Genomic DNA, 19,376 nt, shown 5'->3' on the forward strand with positions numbered 1-19,376 from the left:
GGGGGGGGGAGGTTATGGGGGACTTCTGGGATAGCATTGGAAATGTAATTGAGGAAAATACCTAATAAAAAATATTTTTTTTTTAAAAAAGGAAACTCAACCCTCTTCAGTTTTGCAGATGCAAAATGCATTAGCAGATCCTATAATAAAGTCCCTTTAATATAGGTCTTTTTGTTTTTCTTAAGCTCAGTATGTTGAAATTAGGTTTTAAATAATAAAAAAAAACACACATTGAAAGATCATTCTGTATTATATCATATGGAAAATTCATACATAGTAATTAAGAGAAAAAATATGTCTAAAAAGAAATGTTTGAATACATTAACCCATACAATTAACACATGTCAACTGAAGGCAAAATCAAATGTATAAAGATCAAAAGAGGATGAGGTATTTTTCCCCATTTAGAACCTTAAAACTTACTGAGCATTTTGAAGCCCTAGATGACAATGGCGATTTTTATACAGAGTGCATGAGATGAAAGGCTCTTTGGATAACCTGGATACCTTGGGGTTAATCTGAGCAGGATGTTTCCATTTCTGAGGTCCCACCCTTCAACTAGAAGAGGCCTCATCATCCTTAGCTTAGATCTAGTTTGGCTCCATCAGAAATTCAATAGGAACTCCCCTCAGGTGATCACAAAAAGAAACTGTTTCCTATCATAATCAATATTTCATCCTTTCCAAACAATACTGTGATTCACTGCAGTCTGAATTTGCACATTTCCACACCAATGCTGAAGACTCAGACTCGAAGTTTCATCTTCAGCACATGGGCCCTACCAAATGGGCAGAAGAAGTTGAGGTTTGGCCTATTTCCATGTTTTGTAATGCTACATTCTATACCAGAAGGACTAGGTCTACCAGTGACTTCTCATGTTTATAAGCTTTTGTTCTGTAAGCCTTGTTTTTTTTTAATTTATTTAAAACTATTGGCTAAATACAATTGGCTACAGCCAGTTACTGGAGGGATTAGAGGTAGGTGTGTTTGGAATGCTGAGGTTGGAGGACAGAGAGAAGGAGGAAGCCATCATGAGGGGAGAAGAACGATGAGCCAGGAGGTCAGGAGAAACAGCAAGTATCTGGGGTGAACGGCTGGGGAGGTAGCCAGGCCTGCAGTTAGAAGCCAAATAAAGTGACCATAGTTGGAGTCTCATGCATTTGTAAGCTAGTTGGGGAAAGCTGAAGTTGTTCATACTACATGAAGCTACCAAATGGTTTCTCTGACTGTTCTCCTCACTGTGACAAAACCTTACAGAAGCAACTCATGGGAGGAAGGGGTCATTATGGATTCTGTTTCAGAGTATGTCTGCTCTCATGTTGGGAATGCATGCCAAGGGAAGGCACTGGGTGGCCGCAACCCTTCATATCACAGTGGATCAAGAACAGTGAGAGCTAGCCAGAAGTGGGCCTGGGACAGAACTCTTACCTCTGGTGGTCACATGTCCTCATGGTTCTATAACTTCTTAAAATATTGCCACCATCCAGAGACCAAAAGTTTAAACATATGAGTCTTTTAGAACCATATCAAACTCAAAGCACAAAATACGGCTACAGACTATCCATTAATTGTCAATTATTAGAATATCTTTTTTTTTTTTTCAAGACAGGGTCTCTGTGTAGCCCTGGCTGTCCTGGAACTCACTCTGTAGACCAGCCTGGCCTTGAACTCAGAATCCGCCTGCCTCTGCCTCCCAAGTGTCTTGCAAGCTCTCTTCTCATGTCATGTGTGAGCCCCAAGCTGTGGGATCATATATGCGAGAGTGCTAGTGTGAGTCTGTGTCTGAGGAAATGGAAGTTTCATAGCTGCCTGTGTTAGGACTACTGTTGCTGTGATGAAACACCATGGCCAAGATCAAGTTGAGGAGAAAAGGGTTTATCTTTGGCTTGCACTTCCAGACCACTGTTCATAGCTGAAGGAAGTCAGGACAGGAACTCAATTAGGTCAGGAACCTGGAGGCAGGAGCTGATGGAGAGGCCATGGCGGCATGCTGCTTACAGGCTTGCTCCACATGGCTTGCTCAGCCTGCTTTCTTATGGAACCCAGGACCACCAGTCCAAGGATGGCCCCACCCTCGATGGGCTGAGGCCCTCCCCCACTGATCACTAATTAAGGAAATGCCCTACAGGCTTGCCTATACCCTGATCTGATGGAAACACTTTCTTGATTGAGGTTCTCTCCTCTCAAATAACTTTAATTTGTGTCAACGGTTCACACTGACACAGATTAATGGCAAGCTTCTAGAGTATGTTTCCAGACCTGTCCCTGAGGCTGGTTTCTCACCAAGCTTGTACTTTGTACTGTTACGTTTGTAAAACACGCCTAAATGGTCAGTAGGAAAACCACTACATATTAGGACATGGCACTGATATCCGAGATGTCATGTAATCTTTACAGGCTTACACCATTTCCATGTCTAACTTGTTAGAAAACCGTTTTGAACACGTGGGTCACTGCTTATCTGCCATGTTGAACAGCCGTGACTTGGGGAATGCACAGGCCCCAGGCAGGCTATGTTGGAAAGCCTCTTATTAATAATGCCTTCCTGTCCAACCTTCACCTCCAGCTGCCTCATTCCAAGTGATTAACTATGATTTTAATTCTTTTTTTTAAATTTACTATTACAAGAGCAGAGAACATTGTAATGAAATAGTTATTAAATTAGCAAACAGTAGGAGAATCAACGTTTTTTTTTTTTTTTTTTTTTTTGGTGAAACGAAACTCTACTTATGGAGACTGCATGCCATTAAAATATTACTGATTCTATGAAATTCACAGGGGGGAAATGATTCATTTTCTTTTTCTAAATCATAGCTCAAATAGACGCTTATTTGAACAATATAAAAAGCCATATGATGCAATAACATATTACAATTAAGAAGGTAACTGTAGATTGAGAGACTAGACAACTTGCTCTAAGGATTTTTACTAATTTGATAGAAGATTTATGAAACATGATTGTTTATAAAATGTATTTTGTCAAATAATATACTTTCAACTTCTACTTATAAAATGATTAATTATATGGTAATAGTTATATATGATACAAGTTAATTCTTGATATAGTTAAGGATTTTTAAAATGATCAGGATAATCCATAATGGCCCTCAAGGTGAGTTTTCCAGTAGAGATGCTTACAGTTAATTTTGAGAAACATTAAATCATATTCCCATTTGCGAGTGGTCCAAGAATGTGGTTGGACATCTGGTTCTAGAAGCTTTCATTTAGAGACTCTGGCCCACCACAGCCTCACTAATTTTTAGTACTTGTGGCTGTTTGAGTGCAAATGGCCTCCATAGGATCATACGTTTGAATCCTTGGTCCTCAGTCTGTTAGGAAGAATTAGAAGATGTGATTCCGTTGGAGGAGGTGTCACTGGTGACAGGCTTGAGGTCTCAGAAGCCTGAACGATTTATTCTCTGCCTCTGATTGGGTCTCAAGAGCTCTTAGCTACTATCCAGCACTGACTGCTCACTACCGTGCTCCCCACCGTGATGGTCGCGGACTCACCCTCTGAAATTGTAAGCTGCACATAAATGATTTCTTCTACTATTTGCTTTAGTCATTCATCTCGATCGAATAACAACTGAGACGTTTCTGATCCTGACACCCCTGGAAGCATGGGAAGACCAGGGGCTAATGATCTAACAAAATCAGTTCTCGCAGAAGAGATCAAGAGACTCTGTAAGCAAGTTCAGGCATCTTCTCCCTACTTCCTGTAGACATAACTGACATCATCAGCTAGGCTGGCTAAGCTGCCAATGCTTGTCTACCTTCTGATTTCTACAAGGCAGTATTATATAAGCTGAGACAGCCAACAACTGCAAGCCTGATATGTTTGGATTAGCCTAGTTTTTACAAATTGAACTTGGGAACTAATATTTACATTTAAATCCAGATAAATTGGTGGTTTAAAAATCTTTTGAAATTTAGTTAGCTTGAAAATCTGTGAATGCTTTTAGATGTGAAATGAGAAATTAAAAAAAAAATGTAAAGATAATATAACATGTTAGTATCCCAAGCAATTAGGGTATTTTACAAGTTCACAATCATTATCAAGAACGTTTCGATGACAGAGTTCCCTACACAAAAAAAAACTTTTTAAAAAAAAAAAAAAAAAAAAAAAAAAAAACACCAGCCCTGTAAACCTTTTGTTTCTTTTTCTAAAAATATTTATTATTTTATGTTTGATTATATGTGTATACATGTCTGTGTAAGTATGTGGATATCAGTGCAATGCCTCTTGAGTCCAGAAGAAGGCACTGGTTCCCTTGTAGCTGGAGTCAGAGGTGGATGTGAACCTCTGGTCATGGATAATATAAAGTAAACTGTGTAAGAAAATGCATGCCCTTAGTCACTGAACCATCTGCAGTCCCTTAAACTTTGTTTTTAAGACAGAAAAGTTCCTGATAATTTATGTTTTAGAGTCTTTGTGTCTGTGTTTATTTAAAATAATTATTTTGAACCTTCCAATTACTTGCCTATGAAAAGAAAGGAATGTTTGGTCATATAAATAGGTTTTAATTATTACACATTTTGGATATTTCTAACAAAACTACTGCAAGAGCTTTTTTTATTCCTTTCATAACTATGGAGAGTCTTTTAATTGTCTACTCAAAAGGGAGATTTGAAAATATTATTACCTATGCTTCTGATTTCCATCTCCCAGGCTGTTAATGGAAATGCAACCTGCAGCTACCCAGGATTGTGGAACATAGAAAGCACAAAATGGCATATTATTCTTAGATGCCTCGGGAAATCGAGGGGATCATTTCCCCCCTTGAGCCAGGTTTAGTCCTTTTGCTTGGCTCGCTGGCATTGCGGTATCTCAACATCAGAAGCAGGGTGTGAAGGAGACACAGAGGAAAGGGAGAAGCATTAAAGTGCCACCACGTGTCGGAGGGAAAAATATCGTCCCAAGTATATGAAGACCCCAAAGAGCCTTGCCCACCATGTCAGTGGCTAAATGGATACCACAAGTAAAAGGATTTAAATTTTAAGGTAGATAGGACAATAGGTACAATGAGTGTCAGCAGATGCACAGAGATCTGCACACTGCCCGGACTAAACCGCTGTTAGCTCTTGCCACAGTTGATTCTGCGGGCAACATTAACAGAAAGAAAGAAGCACAGGGACCCAGTTACCTTTTCCCATTGCTCTTCCTCCTTCCTTCTTTCTCCTGGACTGTACCCTGAGTTTGGGAGGTTGGCATGCCATCCTCACTGACATTTATTTTTGCTGCATGCATATTTTTAAGTAATGATTATGTCTTGGTTTGGGTTTTAGGGCTGTTGAAGAGACGTCACGATGAAGGCAACTCTTATTAAGGAAAACATTCCATTGAAGTTGACTTACGGTTTTAGAAGTTTAGTCCAGGGGGCTGGAGAGATGGCTCAGCCATTAAAGGCTAGGCTCACAACTCAAAATATAAGTTTAGTCCAATATCATCCTGTCGAGAAGCATGGCAGCATGCAGGCAGACTTGGTGCTAGAGCAGTCAAGAGTTCTACATCTTGAAGAAAGCAGCAGAAGAAGGCTGTCCCATACTGGCCTGAACTTCAGCAGAGGAGACCACAAAGCCCTCACCCACAGTGACACACTTCCTCCAACAAAGGCCACACCTCTTAATGGCACCACATCCTATGGGTCAAGCATTCAAACACATGACTCTATGGGGAGCAAACCTATTCAAGTCACCACAGAGTGCATGTGTAATTATTATATATTTATAAATAACACATAGGGTTATTACATGCATTTAACTATGTATATGCAAGAGGTCACACTTGAATATATTCTTTTCTGCCACTAATATGCATACAAAGGTGTCTTAGTTGGGTTTCTATTGCTGTGATAAACACTATTACCAAAAGCAACTTGGGAAAGAAAGGGCTTATTTCATTTTAGTCTTTCACTAAAAACAGGTTCATCAATTCTGCTAAGCTAGCTGGTTCCCACCCCCAGGGATGCGTCTCTTTACCCTCTCTCCCTCCATTGCTGGTTTTATAGACACGTGCAACCACACATATGTGGGGAGCGGGTGTGGCGGCAGTTCCAAAGGCGCCAGGGACTGCAGCTAAGTCTTATGACTTGCACCTGACTTCCTCATACATCTGAATATAAGCCACAAACATCATGAGAGCTGTGCAGGTGTACCAGGTTACTGGCAAAGCCATTTTGGTGGAGATATGCCCCTGCTGCCCTGATTAGCTGAAGCTGCGTACCTGGTGAGGTGATGTGGCCTGCTGTGAGTGGATGGGAACTGATAGTATATAAGAGTGAGAGGCCCAGGGCTCGGGGTCTTTCGCCTACACAGTCAATGCGCAGCCCAATAAACGTGTGCAGAAGGATCCTATTGTGGTGTCTTTCTTGCTGGCGAGTCAGGCGTCCCACACACATAGCTTTTAGTCGGGTGCTGGAAATCTGAACCTTGGTCTTCCTGTTTGTGCAGGAGGCATTTGACTGACTGAGCCATCTCCCTGGCCTCTATAATTTAGGTTTTAATTCAGTACTGCATTTTGGTTTTTACTTTGCTGCTCAAAAGATTCCCTAGTCCATTATCAGGACCCCTTTCTGTTTGCTAGTGCATTCCTTTGATAAATTCCATTATTCTGCCATTTTCTAACGAAGAAGGAGCTATGTTCTTCTAGACCAGTGGTTCTCAACCTTCCGAATATTTTGACCCTTTTCAGCAGTTCCTCATGTTGTGGTGACCCCCTTCCATAATATTATTTATATTTTGTTGCTATTTCATAACTGTAATCCTGCTTCTATTATGAAATGCAATGTAAATATTTCTGGAGATAGAGATTTGCCAAAATAGTCTTAATCCACAAGTTGGGAACGACTCTTCTAGACAGTAAGGAAAATGGTAAAAAAATAAAATAAAATAAAATAAAATAAAATAAAATAAAATAAAATATACAAGTTACATGTTTTATTAACAGTAGGTTAGAAGGAAGATTAAGGGTAAATACATGGTCAAGTCTGAAGCGCCGAGGGTGATGGATGGGGGCTTGTAGCTGACATGAGATAACCAAGCTAAAGGGAGACGAGGGGCAGGGCTCTGGGCCTGCTGCTGGACCAAGCCCTGGAGGAACCCATGGAAGTCAGTGCTGTCCTTCCACATGCTTGGCTTCTAATGTAACTAATCATGACAACTTTTCAAGAGAAGGCGGCTTCTGCAACAGCCTCCAGCTATTTCAGGACCGTCTGCAGACCATCCTGTAGACAAGGAATGCTTCTTTGTAGTTCAGAGGAACAAAGAGCTGAGGGTAATTAAGTGTACCAGGGTACATCAGGGTCAGAGGTAGCAATACAAGCCAGTGACTAAAGGCTAGCAGACAGTTTAGATCAACAATTAACAAAGCCAGAGCCAGGGATGGACACAGGGAGCTTGGACCACATAAGACTGGATAGACAACGTGAAAATGGAACAGGACTCTCTCTCTGGTGAAACAAGAGATCAGGCATTAAGTGGGGTGTGTGTGTTTCTAACTGGCTAGCTAATGACATGATGATAGTCTTCGGACATAGACTAATAAAATGTCCCTGGTTAACTGGGCTTTGGCAAACCCCTTGGTCACTCTCTTACTGGTGCTGAGAACTTCATTTTCCTACTTTATTAAACCTTAATGTCCTGGGTCATCCTTCCTTTACCCACTCACATCTCTGCAAAGCTCTACATAAGGTTTTGCCTTCAGCTTATCCACACTTACAAGTGGCCTTAGTGGCCTTGTAAAAGAGGCCCTGTGCTATAACAAGAAGTCAGCCACCTAGGAACTCAGACACCACAACACCTCACCCTATGCCAAGCCCATGGTCCCTTCTACTTGGACTCCTCAGTCTCTGGGCCCGAGAGACTAGCTTGTGTATAAGTGTCTAGCTCAGCATTTGTGTTGTATAGTATCTCAGATGGACTAAGCCTCCCTAGATCCAAGGCTACTGGAATGACCCCTGTGCTTTGGTGAGGAGGTGGAAGACAGGATGAGAAACAGACATTCCAGATTTAGAATATTGAGCAAGAAGCCGCTAAGCTGTTTGTCATCAAATACAAAAGGGATGCAGCCCTAAGGCCAGCGAAACCTTCCAGATATCTGCTCTCCATATTTCTCGCACTCTTTTTTTTTTTTTAAATGCCTTTGTCTCATTAAAGTATGGACGTAATGTCCTGCTGGCAATATGCCTATGGCTAAATTCAGCTACACACTGCAACTTCTACATTCTAGTAATTTTCAAGGAAGCACTATTCTGACCAACAGTGTTTAAAAAGTGGTCCCCTTCAGCGAGCCAGCTGGGTCTTTGTATGAGTTTCCATTGTAAACATCATTTGCTTACCTGGTAGTGCAATACCAATATTAGAAACTAATACAAATGGGCCCAATATCTCAGGGTCATTTCCAATTCTCCCAGCTGGAATTGAAAGGGAACTTTTGGTCACCAATGGTCTGGGATGCTTTTCCCATGTAGGCATTGCGTTCAGGAATCCTCACTATGCAGAGGAGTCCTTCATTCAGTCTGTGCTCTCTGTCCCCAGTGTCCTGGCTATGATCCATTTCTTCTGGTTATTTCTGGGATGTATAATGTAAGTTTCAACAGCAAATAAAAAGCCATTCCCCGGTAGGTAAATAATACCTTGCCATGCTTACTGGACGGCTGACCTTAAGGCTTATCAATCTACTCTAAACCACGTTTATGAGCTGCAAAGAACACAAATTGTCACCAATCTGTACCTTGCCTCTCCAACCTCTACCCAACATCCTTCCCTAGTTTTTTTCCCCCAAGACATGGCTTATTCAAGATCACATACTACACTGAGGAAAACATCAAGAACTAGAAAGCAGCTCATTTGAAAGCTATGGATCATCTGTCCTTTATTGGTCATTTCTAGATTATATGATGTCATTTACAGAGAGTGAAATCACAGGATCTGGCATATAGTATGTGCTCCAAAAGTCCTGGCTACTGCTGTTCTGTTACCGCGGTGAGGTATGACATCAGCCTGACTTATGCTGGCACTAGCAAGCGAGAGTCTTCATTGGTCCCATTTAAGATGAATTTGAACTATACTCCCTACAGTGGGATATACCTGTCTTCATATATGTCTCTTCAGAGATACTGAGGCTTGGCGCTCAGTGGGAAGTCTGAGATGATCTGCAGAATTATGAACTGGAATTACGTCTTTCTGTTATTATCAGGCTGTTCACTAAAGTACATTTCTTTCATCTTCACAGTACAATTCGGGGAAAGGTCAAAGAGCCACTGAGAGTGCTTGCAGCTGCGGACAGATTTCAGCCAAACTTTACTCTTCAGCTGCCCAAGGGCGCTGTCATTCCTTCAGAATATGTATGACCATTTCTTATAAGTAAGTATCTTGCACAGAAATGGCTTGCAGCTTTCTGTGCAAAGAGGAAATAGACCCAGAGAGAGCCCTCCATCTCAAGGACAGATGGAACCAGAGGACTGGTGCTGTGGCAAAGTGTGACTTCAGCAATCTTCAGTGACAGTTCTCCCAGTCTAGAGCAGGGACTGGCTTGGCATGCGGGCTTCCTCTTGGTGCAAAGCAGAAACCTCAGGGATTCTCTCAGCTGCACCCATTTTTTTTGATCCGGTCTGCAGAGACCTCCACTATCTTTGAAATGCCTGGCTAAGTGACAAGAAAGTACGTGGCAAGGACAGCCCCTTGTCACCAGTGGTCACAAGGCCTTCCTCTTACAGTATCAGAACCATCAAGGAATTCAGAACCAGGTGTGTCAGGGGCACGGGTGGTGGTTCTGTCAAAGCCTCCTCAATCCAAAATTCTGTGGTAAGAACAAAAAAAGTCAAATGCCAAACTGCTGGTCGGTGTTGCAGAATTGCTTTGTATTTTATATGAAAATCAAAGATTCAATGTTAGACATGCAGTGACTACTGAGACATTTACAGAAAGCAGCAACGTGTGTACTTCCAACCTTCCATAAAGTTTTCTCTACGGTAGGCAAATAGCCCAGTCGGAACTAAAGTGGAAACACTTTTAAGGAATCTTAGCAGAAAAAAAAATCCCCTCAAGTTCCATGGCATCCTATCGATCTGAGCCCAGTTCTGCCTCTCACACTTGAGTTTCTGGTACTCTGGCCTCCCAATCCTCCCCTCCCTGTTACACACTATATTGCATCATCCAGAAAATAGAGCCAAGACTTGGCCTTCCCATTTCATTAGTCTCTTACTTAAACTTTAGACGTGTTTCCATGTGTGTGTGTGAGAAAATGTTAATCTGACAGATTTCACACTACACTGTTTTTCTAAGCCTGGAAAAACTTTACACGGAGCCCCCTGGGCTCTGCATTACTCCTTTGAAGTTTTGAAAGGCACATACATGTCTTCACTAGTCTCCAGTTTGCTGTGATTGGGATTTTTTTCTACATTCTTGTAACACTGCTTCGTAATAGCATTTTGTCCAAGGGACAATTTCGTAGCTGGCATAAATGTCTTATATTCAGGATTCGTGATTACTACGAACTAACTGAGGCTATTTGGAAATGTCTTCTGGGTGACCATTCTAGGCTTTATTTCCCTGATGTCACATCTAGGACTCACGAGACAGTCTTTACATATGGTAACTATTTTAAAATCTATGGCTGCTATCCCTTGTCTGGATGGATCTCTCTACAGGGAAGACAGGAGAAAGGACTGAGAAGCAGGATACTAATGACCACGTGATCCTCTCTGCTCTTGGGCTATTTCTTGTGATAGTTATTCTTGCATTTCGTAGGGGGCACCAGACCAGAGCAGGATCCATGGGCATTTCCATTACAGATAGCTTTCTTCTTAACTGGATACAATGTCCGTATGAGCTCCAGTACCTCCTTTCCAAGTCCCTGAGAGCTAAGAATCGGTAAAGTACAAACCGGAAGAGAAGATCATCCACAAGTGTGTGGTGTGCTTTCGCATCTGGATCTGTGTGTCTCCTAACAACCCGCTGGGCATCTGCATTATGGTGAGGACACGTGTAGCTTTGAGGCTCAGTGACCAGGAAGGTCACAAGTAGTGAGTCAGTCTGCTGGCTGCAAGTCAGGACCCCACACTAAGTCTTGCCAGCAACTCCATACCAACACATTTGAAAATTTACATAAAGGCAAGTTCCTTGAAAGACAGAAACTGCTAAAACTCAAGTCTTCCAGCCATAACAGAGGCTGACACTCTCTCTCTCTCTCTCTCTCTCTCTCCCTCTCCCTCTCCCTCTCTCTCTCCCCCTCCCCCTCTCTCCCTCTCCTCTCTCTCTCTCTCTCTTAAAAAAAAGCCAATGAAGAAAACTTCAAATCCAAATACAATGCTAATCATCAAAGAAGAGAAAATAATTCTCAAGTCACTTCATGAGGTAAGCATTCTCAATTCACTCTGTGAGGTTACCATTACCTGATGCCCAAACCAGAAAGAGACACACCCATAATGCAAAATGATAAAGCAAAGCCTATTATGAGCACCATTAAAATGCTGTATACACTGTGCCTTACGTTCACAATCACCCTGCCCCTGCATTCTTCGTTTCTAAGAATCCTATACCATGCCTATCTTAAAGCATTTAGAAAGGAAAAACTATGTATCTACCAATATCATACTTAGAAAATATCACTGCTTTTATCACAATGTTGCTTAGCTGTTGTTGTTGTTTTTTAAAAACTGTCCATAGTATTTAGAAACTCTCAGACATGGACCATAAAGCGTGAGGCGTGTCCGTAGGTATTTAAAAATTGGCAATGACCTTTCTTAGAAAATCATTTCCTCCATAGTGTCTGGGTTTGGTGACTGTATATGGGATGGATCCCCAGGTGGGGCAGTCTCTGGATGGCCTTTCCTTCAATCTCTGCTCCGCACTTTGTCTCTGTAACTCTTCCCATGGGTATTTTGATCCTCTTTCCAAGAAGGACTGAAGTATCCACACTTAGGCCTTCCTTCTTCTTGAGCTTCATGTGGTTTGTGAATTGTATCTTGGGTATTCTGAGCTTCTGGGCTAATATCCACTTATCAGTGAGTGCAGATCATGTGTGTTCTTTTGTGCTTGCTGACAGGAGACTGATTAGCTGTTTCCTGAGAGTCTATGCCAGTGCCTGATAAATATAGAAGTGGATTCTCAAATAGCCATCCAGTGGACTGAGCACAGGTTCCTCAATGGAGGAACTAGAGAATGGACCCAAGGAGCTGAAGGGGTTTGCAGCCCCATGGGAGGAACAACAATATGAACCAACCAGTACCCCCAGAGCACCCAGGGACTAAACCACCAACCAAGAGTACACATCAGGGACTCATGGCTCCAGCCGCATATGTAACAGAGGATGGCCTTGTGGGACATCAATGAGAGAAGATGCTCTTGGTCCTGTGAAGGCTCGATGCCCCAGTGTAGGGGAATGCCAGGACAGGGAAGCAGGAGTGGGTGGGTTAGACCAGGAGGAGGCAGGGTGGGATGGGGAGGAGAGTTTGGAAGAAAAATGAGGGAAGGAAATGTAAATAAAGAAAATATCTAATAAAAAATAAAAGAAAAAAAAGAAAAAGAAAATCATTTCCTATGTATGGCCTTATCCCATCATGGCTACCTCTACGGCAAACATTTTGAATTCTGCTGACATATAAAGAGCCAAAATACAAACTAGGGCTGAAGGTGGACACTGAGAGAAAAAAGGTAGAACCAAGATCTGCGAGTCCATTATGTAACCTTCCAGGGTCTTGTCAAAGCCCCAGAGAGTCAGGCCTCATGGGCAAGCTGAGTTGCAATGGCTTCAGAGGGGAAGCATGCAGAAGACCCTGTTCTTTCCTCACAAAAGGAAGATGTAGGAATCCAGAAGGAAATATCCAAGCTAGACTTCCGGGGAAGAGAAAGAGCCAGTGGTGTAAGCATGAAGAGAAGTCTTTCCAGTGATGAAGCAGTTGAACTTTATGGATTTAGGACGTCAAAACTGCAATGGTTTCTGGGGCTCACATTGTGAGTTTGACTTTAGCAGCAAACATTAAAGCTTTAAAGAAAAACAATAAAAAATAAAAAACAAAACAAAACAAAACAAAACTTAGTATCCACTTATCCCCATGCCCTTGAAATGTGTTTTCCTATTAATGCAATACTAGCACTTGGTCAAGGCTGCACTTTCATGCCTAGTTTATATAAAAAAAAAAAAAAAAAAGATCAAAAGGCTCAGAGTATGTGCTCAGGTTCTGACAGGTACTCTGCTCAGGAAATAGTCAGGCCAGGATTCCAGATCCCTAGGCTGTAACCTGTTAGCACCATATTCTTACTGTCATATTCCTGAGACTTCGGGGTCCATTTGATCCTTGATGACAGAGACAAGAACTGATGGGCAGAAGAAGGCCATGACCTGTGGTCAAGTGTCAGCAGCCTGGTTGCTGTCATAGCTATGGACTGTGCTGAATGAGTTACGTAGTCTGACCAACTGAAAGATGTTCTGGTTGTCACAGCAAAGCACAAGATATCTTCTCCACAAAACCCTAAAGAGAAACCCTTTCTGAGAGATGCCTCCTACAGGCAAAAAGGGAAAAGAATCTTGTCCACAGCCTTTAATTCAAGCCTAAGGCCTGGAAGATGTGATGGGAGCACGGAGATCACTGGACTGTGTAAACAGCCCAAAGGAGGTCCAGCCACATGGTTAGAAGCTGCCCTTGTAGCTATCATCACTGGTAAGATACCACATTGCCCCAGGATTGAAGTCTAGGCCATACCATGTGATCCCAAGTTGTGAGATATTGTCCAGACAGACTCAGATATTCACGAGCTTAGATCCCATTGGTGTGTAAGCTTACACACTTCCATTTACCTTTGGAGAACCTAAATCACTTTCATTTGGCTCTAACTGTTCATCTTTGAGACGAACACACACAAACACTGCCTGGAACCTATAGACCAAGTCATGTAACCATTAAAATCCTCCCTAAAATGATACCAATGTTTGCTTACAACTATGCCCCCTGCAAAATTGCAGTGGAACAATGTCATCCAGGATATGCTGACTCTTGTCACCCAGGGACAAAGAACTATTAACTGCTTTGGGTTTAAGTGGATATTCCCTAATATGAAAATGAAATACTTTTCACTGATGTTCCCCCATTCCCTGGGCTCTTTTCACATAAAAGTTTTTGCCAAAATGAAAACTGAGATGTAACTGAGCCTTTATTTGCTGACTGGCCCTCAGACCGATGCAATTCAGACATACCCAGTGATGTCAGTCCTGGATCTTCTAAGCAAAGCAAATGCCCAGGCTCCTAGTAGAGGAGCCGATAGAATTTCTTCACTTCTGAGTGCAGGCTGCCTTCTTTACAGAAAGAGAGAAAGATGCATAGCGCGGAGCTTTTGTTTCTCCTTTCAAATAAAGCTATTTTACAATCACCTCACAAGAGGATACACAGCACAAATGACACAGAACGTTTAAATGTTTGTCCTTTAACTTTTCTCTTCTTGGTCACAGAGTAAGGTTGCCATGTTGGTGTCCCAGAACTTGTTGCCTCTATGTTTACATGGCTTTAGTGCTGAAATAAACAAAGCCTTTCCATTCATTAAACATGATTCATTTCTAATCATAACTTATGGGAGCTAGCAGATAAAGGGACAGCATTAAGTCATTCTAGGTTCATTGAATAGACTGTGCTAATTGACTAAGGATGGCCGAGAATTTAGAGTAAAAAAAAAGCAAGTAACAGAAATGAAAATAGTAATCTGAGCATAGGGAACCAACCTTTCTAGTGAGTCTGTGAACAAGCTGGAGAACATTCAGAGGCTGGAAGAAAAGGTAGACAAAAACGAGAAGGAAAACCGGGGTGCCCCCATGTTTTGTATGAGTGGAAATGGGATCCAAAGAGGATGAAGTAATGAAGGCAATGGGTTCTGATCATCCAGCTGGAAAGATGGAGGCTAGACAGACAGACAGATGATAGATAGATAGATAGATAGATAGAGAGATAGATAGAGAGATAAATGAGAGACAGACAGACAGACAGACAATAGATATCTTGCATGGGCATTGTCACTATTCTTTATAATTAGTGGGACCCACACCCTTGTACTCAACGTCCAGATAACCTCGTTCTTCAGTCAAAAAGCAGTTTCTATCTTCTTTTAGGTTTTCAAATGGGCACTCTGGTTGTAATCATCTTTATTTTCAGGGAAATGTAACCAAAATTTTTGTCATGGGTATGGCACACAACTTTGTTGGGTATTATTTGAAAAGGTGAAATAAATAGTAAAGAAAGAACGGTTTTGAAAGTGGAAATCTGATCATCGTTGTTTGATTTCTTCCACTTAGATCTTATGATTTAGAGTTAATTGTGTATTGAAACAATCCTTAGAGAAATGCTAATGTCTGAAAGGCATTATATTTCAATATCCAAAGGATACAATGTAATGTGTTATGATCATCAAGTTAGGAACTACGTCACAGGAGTTTTCTGTTGCCCTGGTTTGTCTTCTTCACATGGGAATAAACAACCTAACTTGCTGCTAGTTGCTGAAAGAGTTGAGAGTAACCAACTTATGTACAAAGTATCTTCTGTTAATAAAGTATAATTAATAAAGTATAATTTTAATTCCATGACAGCTTTAAAAAACCAAACCACTGTTATCTTAGCCACAGGAGCAAAGCACAGGTCAAGTACAGTGCACTACCTGTTCTGCTTCATGTGTGGCTTAACATGGTTTTTACTGTGTACATTTATGGACAAAAAAAGAAAAATAATATTTTACAAAATATTAGAATAATACGAAATTGAAATTTTAATGTCCTGACACAAAGTTTTGCTAAAACTTGGTCCTGTTGGTTCTTTATATCTAGGTTTGGCTGTTTCACCAGGGGACAACTTCTTCACGTAACTGTGACACATAACTGTGTTTTATGGCACATAAAACATGAACTGCCCCCATACAGAAGGAGAAGTTGCCTGGGACTGTGTTTTCTTGATGGTTATACATAATCTTTATTTCTCATTGTCAGCCTCTAGGGGGCAGAAAGGAACCTAAACTTGGAAGAAGGAAAGCTACTGGCCAGGAGAGGATGTTTACATTTCCAATTAAGTCATTGCCTAAAAAGCCAGCACTTTCAACAGCACAGAGTATTTTTTATATATGTTCAATAAACCAAAAAATTAAATGCCTAAGAGAAACTGAAGGATTCATTTAGCTCACTGCTAACGTCTGCATTAAAGTCCAGCATTTACTCACTACCGCCCAAAACAAATATTATGCAATATGCACCATTAAAGAAACTCTGGAGTTTTAATGTGTCTATATAGCATGCTTCTCTTATTAAACTGAATCACAGTTCTTAAGTTTACAGGTGAATACCATCCATTGAGCCATTTGGATTTGTCATTACTGGAGTATCAGCATGCACACTTGTGTGTGTGTGTGTGTGTGTGTGTGTGTGTGTGTAGTTATGTATGTGTACGCAGGTCTGTGCATGCCTCTGTGTGCATGTACATGTGTGTGTTTTAACTGAATGTAAGTGGTATTGGCATTAGTTAGTATATAGTAGGGCTGTAAGGATGCAACTCTAACCAGCATCTTCTTTACATATGAATTTGCACATTCTGCTTTGTAATCACCACCACACAGCAAACTCACAGGGTAGCAAGTCTCTGTTGCTGAGGTGGTCATATCATCTGTGTGCTTTTCCAGCACAGGTTCCACATCTCAATGAGGTAGTACTGAGCCCCATCCCAAGGGCATAGCAGAGGCAGGAGCTTTGGTTCTTCTCACCCATACCCTCAAATAATTTTTGTGTGTCCTTTTCTTTCCTGTAACTTTGTGAATTTTCTGATAGACAAAGAAAGTACAAACCGAATGATCGATAATTCCCCTACTGACAGTGCAAATAATATGGTCTTTTCCCTGTATCCCTTTTGTTTTTGTTTTTGTTTTTGTTTTTGTTTTTGTTTTTGTTTTTGTTTTTCGAGACAGGGTTTCTCTGTGTAGCCCTGGCTATCCTGGAACTCACTCTGTAGACCAGGTTGGCCTCGAACTCAGAAATCCACCTGCCTCTGCCTCCCAAGTGCTGGAATTAAAGGCATGTGCCACCACCGCCCAGATCCCCTGTATCCTTTTATTTACTTCATAATCTATCATACTGGTTGCTAAATTATCACAGCAGAGTGTCTGTGATGTTTCAATTTCATCACAACACTGCATCCTTAAATGCAGCTCCTAGAATATTGGTATACACTTCTGTGCTCACAATAGAGAAATTAGCAACAAATCTAAGAAATTAGTCTCAATTCCATAATATCCAGTAATTCCAGTACCCCTCACTTAGCTCCAGTGTCTTTGAGGGACTTGCTGTTGGCTCAGCATAGAGATGTCTTACACTTGTGTGCAGTTCTCTAAACCACCACGGTTCTTGCCAGAGTCTAAATATGCTCATTTTTAGCAAAAAACAATAAATAAATAAATAAATAAATAAATAAATAAAAGTTGACTTTTGAAGAGAGAATGTATGGAAACACATTATTCTGGTTTTTTCTGGCTGTTTTCATTTGGGGAAATTTGAATTATTCCTGAGCTTTATAGAGCTTGTAGTTTGAAGATCAAGTCTAATTACTGGACACCATGACTGTGTGTGCCTCCAACACTGTAGGGCACCGAGGTGTCAAACAGCAAGGTCTCCTGGAGCGGGGAATGTCAACACTGGTCTATTGATAAACGTGCTGAGTATTCTGTAAATTTCGCTTTCCTTTGCAATTGGAGACATTGGTGAGGTGACGCTGCCGATGTCTTCATCCCCACAACACTTAAGGAAAGCTTTCAGGCTGAGGCTAGAAACATATGTTTTATTTGGGAATAATACATAATGATTAACCCCTTCATCCATTTTCCTTTCATAGGTTGCCACTGTCTTGCAGGATGGAATTTCCTTTTTGAACTGAGAATGGCCTAGAATTGCCCCCGCCCCCCAAAGTCAAAATAAGTCCTAAGTTCTTTAATTCCATTTTCATAGTCATGAGTTGGCATAACAGTCATGTTCAATACAGGCACCTAGTTATATAATCCACTTGCTCTAAAATCCTGGATTCTAGTATTTTTAGTTTTACTCATTTTCTATAGTCAGTTTGTTATTGTTTTGGAGGCTCACTTGGTCATTATATGCTTGGCCTGGGAGAGCTCTGTCTAGCTAGATGCTGGGAAATGTTTTTTGGGTTCTCTTTTCGGACTCCATGTCTCTCCTGTCTGCTCCAGACAGCAGCCCCTCCTGTCTCCAATGCCAGCAGCACCTTTATTCCAGAACACCCTCCCTTTCCTTCTCGACTGTGTTGTCAATAAAACCACAGTGCTAGACTGCTTCCCTGCTGTGCCAAACCTCGGCTTAATGCACCAACTGGCAAACTAACAGGGTCCTACAAAGGCTGTGGGGGTTAGCCAAGGGACGAGGCCTTCTTCTGACACGTTGGTGATTTCTCCTACCTTGCATAGTAGTCATTGGGCGGGACCGCTTCTTGGAAGAACTGAAACTGGTACAGATAAAGTCCAATCAGGTGCCCAGCAGTGAAGATTGCCAGCAGGACACAGAGGCAGCCGAACAGCAATGGGTCAAAGGTTCGGCACCAGGACCACCAGGTGCACAGGCCCAGAAATACAAAGAAGTACACGGCCGAGGTCAAAGATGGCAGCATCATGCCTAGGGAGAAAAATGGAGCCATTACAAGGGGACAGGACGATGCTTGTCACTCGATGAATTTCCTTTATGTGCTAGAAATGCAGTGAACTGATCAAGATTTAAACGCTATTAACTCTTGCAGGCAAGGGATTTTACTTTAACAAAATCCATCAATATCATCAAAATCATAAATGCTTTACCAATGGTAGGGGAAAGTCACAAATGAAATGAATACTGTTATGAGCACGCTTTAAGACAAGATATTGAAGAAATCCCAACCTCATCATTTGAGCTGAGGAAGAAAAAAAAATCTCCTTTTCTTACCAGTAGAATTGAATGCAAACTTCACTATTTTCCTTTTCTAACTTGTCCCTCCCACCCCAGAGCTACAAGAATATAGGTACACTCATTCCAACTTTTCTTTATACCAATTTGCTTTTTTTCCGTTTTTCAATTTTTCATTCATTATTTTTTTCATTGGCAAGTTAACACTTGCATACCATGCATACTGACCATTCTCACCCCCAACCCTCTCCCTACTGCTCTCCTTGCCCCTATACATTTCGTTCTCATGTTCATGTATATTACTTTTTTAAGAATTGATTTTTAGGTTTTGTGTGTGAATGCTTGCATGTATGCATGTGTGTCCTCATGTGTCTGTAGGTGTCTACAGAGTTCAAAAGAAGTCATTGAATCGCTGGCTTTAGGAATTACAGGAGGTTGTGAGCCACCCCCCACTTGATGTGGGGGCTAGGAT

General features: G+C 41.4%; 1 protein-coding gene across 2 annotated transcripts in view; it reads right to left on the minus strand.

The window, feature by feature from the left end:
- The window catches only part of Piezo2 (piezo type mechanosensitive ion channel component 2), a 357,120-nt gene that overhangs the window by 110,592 nt on the left and 227,152 nt on the right, over positions 1–19,376 (minus strand). For both annotated transcript variants that reach the window (XM_021150566.2, XM_029472160.1), the window contains exon 7: positions 18,427–18,640. In XM_021150566.2, coding sequence (XP_021006225.1) covers positions 18,427–18,640 — 214 coding nt within the window. The remainder of the gene's footprint in view (positions 1–18,426; positions 18,641–19,376) is intronic.

Source organism: Mus caroli, chromosome 18, assembly GCF_900094665.2.
Source record: "Mus caroli chromosome 18, CAROLI_EIJ_v1.1, whole genome shotgun sequence".
Taxonomy (NCBI): domain Eukaryota; kingdom Metazoa; phylum Chordata; class Mammalia; order Rodentia; family Muridae; genus Mus; species Mus caroli.